We start from the raw sequence: 9,205 nt of genomic DNA on the forward strand, positions 1-9,205 counted from the left end.
TTGAATTTTACCATACTGCTCGTAATCATATAATATATATATATATATATATATATATATATATTTTTTTTCTATTTTTACATTATTCCGCTTGTTTTCCTTCTTGGATTTATTTCCATTTGACTAAACAAACATGACCATCCAATAAATAAAACCGTTGGATCGCCTTTCAAGGTTTCTAGCTAAGCAGCTACAAAAAAAAAAAAAAAGAAAGAAAGAAACCAAACCTACGTTAGAAAGCTTTCGTCTTTTGTTTAGTTTTTCTCTTTTCTTTTGCTCTTTTCCTTTTTCTTATTATTTTTTTTTTTTTATTTTTTGTTTATGTTTAATGTTATTTTATCTATGTTCGTATGTTTTTCAACATTTTGACATCTTTCTTTACATTACTTATATTTATAAGTATGTATGCATGCAGGCATTTATCTGCATAGGTATGCGGTCAAACATTCGGCTTAAAACCTTCCTTCCTTCAGCTTTTGTTGTTGTTGTTGTTGTTGGTGTTGTCTAAGAAAACTTTAAGCAACTTTAGAGGAATAAAGAGAAAAAAAAACTATGTCTGACATCTGCCAGAGTTTTTTGATGTATTTATGGTTTTTTGATTGAACTGTGCTGCATATATGCTTTTAGAATATTTCCCTTCTCCCGTTAGTTATTACATTTGTTAATTTACTATTTATATCTCGATTCAGATTTTGTTAAGCCTTGCGAGGGGAGGGTACTTTAACACATTACCTCTCGTATGCACACATTTGTGCTTCTCATTGAACTTCACATAATGCCCGTGTGCATACATTTGTGTGTGCCGATAACCGTTAATTTCCATTTCGTCTTAAATCGGTATGGTCTACGTTCCCCCGTTCAAAACTTGCCGTTAGACAAGGGAAAGATACGATGACGTGATCCCACTATAATTCAGAGAATATAATCCGATGAAACTAGTTATGGAACTTTAAATAGAATAAATAGTATGTGAAACTAAGAAGCGCTATATCCGCAACTTCAGGCAAAATCTGTAAGTTGAAGTGTTGGCTTCATATCTCAATAAGTGATCTAATATTTATGTTGACAACTTTTACAATAGTATGCAAATTCATGGAAATATCTATACAATGTAAAGACCAGAATTTGTGATGCCGTCGTCGGGATAAACCGTGGACTACCTGCTGTCCGCAAGCAAAGAAAATTGAATACAAATGAATGTGTGTACAGCTGCAAAGGACAGATACTGCTGGAAATGTGCAAATCCAATGTATATACGTCATCATGATTTCGTAAATCGAATTTCACTCACTAGCAGTGTAACTTTTCTTGCAAACGTAGGCGGTAGGGAATGTGTTAAGAAAAATATTTTTTATTTTTTTTCTTTAAATATTCGTTGCGTTAGTTCTTATGTGTTTGTAATTTTCCTTTTGACTGAAAACAATTCTTATAAGATATATATTTTTTGTTAGTAATAAGCTCTTATTACAGTTGGGTGTAATAGTCAGGGATTCAAGAAATTCTGATTTCATTCATTTAAACCGCTTAAGGGGAATTCTTTACCCAAATTTTGTTTTACATCTCTTTCAGTGAATAATTGAGTGAAATACTCAAAGGTTGTCAGTGTTACTCTTGAAGCATTTGTCGATGCGTAGTTTCTATGCGCATGCGTTTACGTAGCCGATCTTTTTCGTTTTGAAACTTCATTTCTATTGGATAACATACACAATTCAGTTATAATTGCTTTTGCGCTTATGCGAATTTCAAGTGCAGAGGGAATAATCAACGATGGGCGGTGATGGTTAGATCGATACAATCATGTCAGCAACATTCGAGTTCTTTGATTTGAGCTTGACTGGAGAGAATGCAAATTTGAGGAAAAAATTTGGGTTTTGGTAAATATTGCAAAGCTGAAGAAAGCTTGTTCGGTAATGCACCGACTGGCTTTGGCAGGTTAATATAAAACAAAAAGAAAAAAAAAAAAAAAAAACGAGAAAGGCTGTTATGACTTATGATAATTTTATAAATAAATAAGTAAAATACGGGAACCTTTCAAACAAAAAAAATTCTTTAACTTCTAATTGCTAAAAGTATTTCGGGTTCAATGAGTCAATGAGTTTAACATTTTAGAATTCCAATAAAGTACTTAACACGCGTTTACGAAGAACTCAGGACAGAAAGTCGAGCTGATGAAGAAAATATTTTTCTTTCTTTTTTTTCTCAATCCCCTTCATGGTATGAATATTTCGTATTCGTCCAATACATCTGTAAGGAAACAGAAAGAGATAGGGCGGTAACGGTCGGAATTGACCGACCAATTGAGCACTCGCTACAGTAAACTCGTTACTACAGATCTTGAAATTTAAATTCACGGACACTGACTTGACAATCGCGGTTCTTATCTGGTCGGGAACTCATGCCCTTGATTTCTCATAAAAGGAATCATAATTTGCTGAAATCCAAAGCAAGTATTGCTCAAGTATTGTTCAATGCCGTTTATTAAAATTGAGAGAATTTTTAAAAATATATATAAAAAAATGTTTAAAGAGAAAATTATATTTATATTTAAAGATAAAATCAAAATTTATTTAAATATAAAAAATGAATAATTTTTAGTAATTAAAATATTTTACAAAATCATGCAAATTTTGCTTTCTGTAATACTTTAAAATTTTGACGATATTTGTGAGACGCGTTAAATTAAGGCAATCTGCAGTTATCTCAATGCAAACTAATCTACTGGATCTCAAAGATTTTACTCATTTTTTCCTATTCTATTTTCCTATTGTGTATTCTTTCAGGATGATTTACCTGGCCAGGCACTGTTGGATGTGGTATTTGCCAGACTGAATTTAATTGAAACTTCATACTTTGGTATACGTTACATCGATGAGGAAAATCAAACGGTAACTATGCTTGTATAAATGAATGAATATGCACACACATGCACACACACAAACAAACATACATAGATGTAAAAAAAAAGCATACATATATTTCTATGTGCGCTAATACACTAGCAAAAGTAACAAGGCACGCATAAGCACACAAGCAAATCTACGGATATTTCAGTTGGAGCAAAAAAAAAAAAAAAAAAAAAAAAAACGAAGAAAAAAAAAATTGTATAATTTCAAGCTTAAATTTCCGGTTTTTTTTCGTCTGGAATAAACAAATTTCTACCCAATGTTTGTCGGCATTGAGTTCAAATCGTTGTGTGTGTGTAATCAAACGTAATTAATGAAAATGAAAAGTAAACTTTTCTCAACAAAATAAGTTAAACAATGATTACGTTCCTCCCAACCCATCCGTCTCGACCTCATACTTTTTAAAAATTTTCCTCATTTTTTTTGTCTCGTTTTCACATTTTGGCAGCTTAGGGGCCATTATGCATACAATTTTCACTTTCTTTGCCTTATTATATAAACAAAGTAAAGTCAACTTTAGATGAAAATTTCTTTCCATTTCAATAGAAAAATTTTTTATCATTGCTCTTGTTAAAAAGTTTTCCTGTTTTTGTTGAGAACATTTGCCAAATTGTTAAACTTTGAAATTATATGATTTATTTTTATGATATTTCTAGGCGGAAACTTTTGAAGGTCGTTTATTGATTTCTTTCTTTTTTTCTTTTCATATTCCTTCTTTTTTCTTTTTTTATAAGTAAGCAACGAAAGAAACATTAAATTGCATTTAGCCTTTATCTGTTCCGTTGCAGAGAAAGTAAAATCGCCCGGATTAAGCAGACGTCTGCTAGTAAATAAAGAGTATGTCCTGTTGTTGTTTTTTTTCTTTCTTTTTTCTTTTTTGTTATTGTTGTTGTTCTATTACCACCATTACGAAAGCAAGGCAGTATGTGTTTCGGAAACACACTCTACGCATTCATAAATACATCCGCCTAGAGCCGCTTATGATTCTACAAGAACTAAAAGATATCCGGTTGTTTGATTATATGGTCAACGCTATATATTTATTTATATCTGTCTATAATTATATGCATAAGTTGCAAAAATTACACTTGTGCGTTCTTAATATAGGCAAAGGAGAACAGAGAGTGCAATTATATGCCCTTTGTATATGCAACGCTGTGATGGTCTAAAATCAGTAGGGAAAGGGAGAAAGAGAGAGGGAATTGCCGCACTTTAGTTTCATGTAGCTGCGATCAAGTGTAAGCAAAAAACCGGACTGACACTTGCACCCACGATCACCGGCTTGGCAGTGGCGACTTTTATCTACTCCGGTATGCGACAGCTCAAGGCAATACTAATAGTCTAACGACAATATCTTGATCACTGGGCGCAGTGCAACAATGACAGATATTAGTAATTGGCTCGAGGACAAATGTGTTCTTCTGGTTGTAACTGACATATACATCTAATCCTGCCATAATTACACCAAAGGAATTCTGCCACATATCGCTTAAATGAAAGAAACTTCATGTTAAGTCACTTGAAAGAATTTAAGATCTAGGCGAGGGTTTTTTTTATACCTAACAAGATTGATAGCGTCTTTCCCTTTATAACGGATTCCAGCAAGCATCAGAATTTTTCAAAGAATGTGTATTCCTAAGCAATGTCAACTACCTAATCAACTTAGCTTCACGTTTCTTTTCATTTGTCTATATATCATAAGTCATTGGAAGACCATTCGAAAGTTTTCGAGCATAAAAAATGAAACGGAAAACTAAAATATTGTACACATACACTCCTAGATGACGACCGCCGGCTTATTTATTTACTACATACTTACATATTGAACAGCTATAAGGGAATAACAGCCAAATTGGGTAATAGTAGGCACTTAAAATTAAGCCTTCCACTTAACTTTGATGAAATACATAAAATAAGAAAGGATTATAATCTTATCTACGATACGAAAAAACTTTAACCTACAATCGATAGATGATATTAATATAAGATATTTGCTCTGCAATATTTAGCATAGCCCCTTAATGTCATCTATCTATCCATAAACCTGGCCAGAATAGGTAAAAAGCTTTAGTTTACAATTCATAGACGAATCCATTAAAACCCATATATCTCCTAAAGGTCAATTAAGAAAGAAAATTTCGGCCACTAAACTGACGCGTTCACATTAAAAATATTTGATATCTCAGGCCATGGCTAAGCGTCCATATTTCATGAAGTACTTTGAAAGGTCCCACAAAAGATCCTTTTAAAGCCTTATAGGGCTTTACGCTTTGCGTGTGTTGTTCCACCTGTACACTCTAAGCATATTTGATATCAGTGCACGCCTTTAAGAATCCTCTTGTTGGCTTCCATTCCTCTAAATGGCTGACGCCGGGCGATTATATCCAAGCAAATCTGTACGGAACACAGGCAATAACGATACATGTCGCGGCGCGTAGATAAAATAAATGCCTTTTGCTCAAGGAAAAAAAAAATTAGTTTTTTCTTTTGTTAATAAATTGATTTAAGAATAGCGAAGACCTTAAGTAAGTTTTATACTTTATTTATTGAACATGAATTTGAGTTGAGGGTTTAAAATTCTTCTTAAACTGAACGCAAAACTCTTTCGTTTTTTTTTTTTTTTTTTTTTTTTTTATTTACTTCAAAGTTTAAAGCAATACATTTTTTTTATTGCATTATAAATCCGTATTTATGGGTTGGTTGTGTGCGTCTGTGTTGATATTTGTTATTCCTTTACAGTTATCTTTCAATACACACTCAGAACTTTTCAATATCAATTCAAGTCTCTTCGTTCTTTTTGGTTTTTCTTTTTCTATTTTTTTTTTTTTTGTTGTTTGCTTTTTTTTTATTTTATTTTCTTCTCTTTTATTTGCCTTTTACTGTTTGTCGGTTGCCGTAGCACTGGCTGGATCCTGCGTCACGTATCTCCAGGCAATTGAAACCCAAAGCAGACCCTTATGATTTATATTTTGGTGTTAAATTCTATGCTGCAGATCCTTGTAAATTAGTTGAGGAAATAACCAGGTGAGTAAAAGAGAAATTCGCTAAAAATAAAAAAAAATAAAAATTTATAGGTAATTTTCAGAAAAATTAAAAGAAAAAAAAGAAGAAAATAGAAAGAAAAACTAATGGAAAGTTTATAGGTGAAATCTAAAAAGGTTTGAAAGTCTGACTTTCTTTTTTGCTTTTTTTTGTTTTTTTTGTTTTTTGTATTTTAAGAACAAATGCGGAAATGAGAGATAATAATTTTCTTTGATGTCTGTGCAGTGCTTTAATAGCACAAAACATAAAGGGTATCCGGTTGGTTGTTAAATTGAAAAACAATTAATTTAATCAAATGATTCTTTTACTATTATTATTATTATTATTAACATCTTATGTGTGTAACAATTGATTGTTATTTTGATATTTTTTAAAGGCTGACTCCGGAATTTTTTAAATTTATTTAATAATCCGAATAATCTCTCTCTCCTTAAGATTTATCTTAACTCTTTCCATTCCTCCGAGCATGGCCTGATAAGGCCTTTCATTTAATACCTATACCACATCGCTTAATGTATATATTCATAAAACGACTTTTCACAATAAGGTATCATATGGGAAATGATCAAAAAAGTGGTCCGATCCGAACAATTTTCAATAGCTTTCGGTTTTGAGCCAAAATACTTTGGTTTATCAAATTTCATTGAAATATCTCAAAAAGTGCAAACTGTAGGTCGACAGATGTCCAACGCACAAACGGACGGACAAGTTTAGATCTATAAAGAAATAAAAAGCGAATCCTTCTGAATAAGTAGTAATCAGGATGCGCTATGCCTGGTACCCTGGATGCATTGGAACTTTCAATTCGAGTTGCAACACTGCATCCTTGACAACTCTTGCAACGTGTGACTGAGAGTTGCCATATAAGGGCGTCGATTAACCGCTATTGCTGCAGTAATACTTTTATAACAATAAATCGTTCAATTAGTTCAACTGACATCGACAGACATCTGCAATAACCGTTTCATTCGGTTTTAGCAGCTCGTAACACACTACACCCTGCTGATCCTATCATATCCATAGCAAAACTCTAAGGCCATAAATATTCCGCTTCGCTGTCGATGTGGTTGGCTCCCTCAGAACTAATTCAAATTCGGCTTTTAGCGCTTGGGATGGTCGTACTAGATCTAATAATTATCGCCAGCCGCAATACGCCACAGTTCATACGTTCTTTTTTTGAAGAAAACTATGATCTGGAAAAGGTTTGCTATTTTTCCTTCTTTTCAACTCTTCCCGTCGTAGATAAACGAATAGAATCAGTTGATTGATTCATCAAGTGCTAAGCTGTTCGAAAGTTATTTGCAAGTTTGAAGCGGATTTTCATGCGATAAGTCTTGCGACTCATTTACTTCGAAATTCTTTGATCGTCCAGGTCGCTGTTTGTCATTCAAAATCATCACTTTTAAACCATTGAAACTAAAACCGACAATTGTGTTATAAGTTTCGAAAAATGTATTATGAACTTCGGAAGGAGTTTTGTCGAATGTCGGAAATGCAATTTTAAGCGTTCTTTGATTAGCGTCGGCGTAAGCTGAATAACTCAGTAATACTAAATGAAAAACCGCTTTTTTGTATAGCGGAAGACCAAAATCATCGAATTTAGCCATTATGTACATTGACACTTTGCCTTACTTTATCAGTTTCACCAAGAGATAACGGTGATCAAAACGCATGCAAGCACTTGTCAAGTGAAATATGATATGATCAGAAAACATGCAAGCACCTAATTACGCATTTTATATATTCTAAAACGCAGTTGACGATGATAGGTGAAAAAACTTAGAAGTGCCAAGTTACGAGGCTACGCATTTTTAAGAACTTACCTTTGTTTACCATCAACTTAAGTTCCACTATATTGTTATAACGACCCGAGAAACTGCCTAAGAGGCTATTTCGTAAACGTTCTACATTTTATAATCAAATCAAATCCTTGCTCTAATATGCTTCGCTGTCCTTAAAGTCATAATTAAATTGGGAACAAAAAAAATGAAAAAAAAAGTTCAAAAAGTTTATACAGCATAAGTGAAATGTTTCCGGTTATTTCATAATTTTTAACATAATCTAAACAAATTGAGATTACTGCATTCAACCGTTAAAAGCGAAATTTCCTTTAATAAAATATCGAAAAAAAAAAAAGCAAAACGAATTATATCCGGCTATTTCCGAACCTTTTAATAACCACTACTGGCATTTTTTACGCTATTTGCTGGCGAAAAATCAAGTCATTTAATCTAACATACGTTTCGGTCATTATTGTATATATTTGGTAGCATTTTCTATGACCTGAAAGCTACCAGGGTCGGTTTGCGGTTCTCATTATTGGGCTAACTAGATCCTACGAACCCTTTGACATTTGATAACGGGCAAATACTCACACTCTACCGCGTAGCATCAACTCAGTATGCGTTAAAGTTGCTTGATAACGAGAACCATTAACTCAAAAGGGCACATTACATTGGATCTATCTTGGTAAAGCAATCCCCCCTCTCCCCCACCACGTACATGAACTGTCCTTTTATTATATTGGGAATTGCTTTTAGTATTTGGGAATGTGCTTTTAGTATTTGGGAATTGCAATCAAATTTTGCAATTTTTGGAAAAGTGACACTTAAGATTTTATTAAAGCAAGGTTTCATACCCATCTTGAATCTCTGCAAGCTAAATATTCTATAATTTTCTTCAGTCTTTTCATAGATCGATTTATTAGAGATTCGAACTTAACCTGACCAAAAAATGTTGCGCCAATTATCTAAAGTCAGTTTTATATTTCTAGAATCGGACGAAGGTATGCGCAAATGCATTTGGTGGATCCGCTGATGCGTTACAAACATTTGGCAAGTCTCACGTACCCTTGGAGTAATGGGATTAAAAAAAAAAGTTGAAAAATTTTCTACACATTCATAAGCACAAAAACTGCATATATTTATAGTGCTTGTGTTTATATGTGTTCTTGTATATGTTGTGTTTTGTATTTTCCAGACCATAAAGCAATTACAAAAGCACATATTTATTAGCAAACGAGTAGAGTATAGACAGAGAATTATTTGTGCTGGCGACAGATGTTAAATGCAATGCACGAACATAACTCACATAGGTGGGTGTACAAGGCGGCTTATCAGCGAATTGTGTTGGACATTGAAAGCAAATATAAAATTTTCCGAAAAAAAAAACAAGAGAAATAATCAAAATTGCATTTGACGGTTAAACGGAAACCGAGAATATTGTCTGACACGAAACGGGGGGCTTGGTGTGTGTGTGTG

At 33.1% G+C, this 9,205-nt stretch overlaps 1 protein-coding gene across 1 annotated transcript in view; it reads left to right on the plus strand.

Moving 5' to 3' along the window:
* Positions 1-9,205, plus strand: part of LOC119638203 (putative uncharacterized protein DDB_G0277255) — a 75,027-nt gene that overhangs the window by 30,707 nt on the left and 35,115 nt on the right. The window contains exons 2-3 of the mRNA XM_038034866.1: positions 2,781-2,885; positions 5,803-5,927. Coding sequence (XP_037890794.1) covers positions 2,781-2,885; positions 5,803-5,927 — 230 coding nt within the window. The remainder of the gene's footprint in view (positions 1-2,780; positions 2,886-5,802; positions 5,928-9,205) is intronic.

Source organism: Glossina fuscipes, unplaced genomic scaffold, assembly GCF_014805625.2.
Source record: "Glossina fuscipes isolate IAEA_lab_2018 unplaced genomic scaffold, Yale_Gfus_2 85, whole genome shotgun sequence".
Classification (NCBI taxonomy): Eukaryota; Metazoa; Arthropoda; class Insecta; order Diptera; family Glossinidae; genus Glossina; species Glossina fuscipes.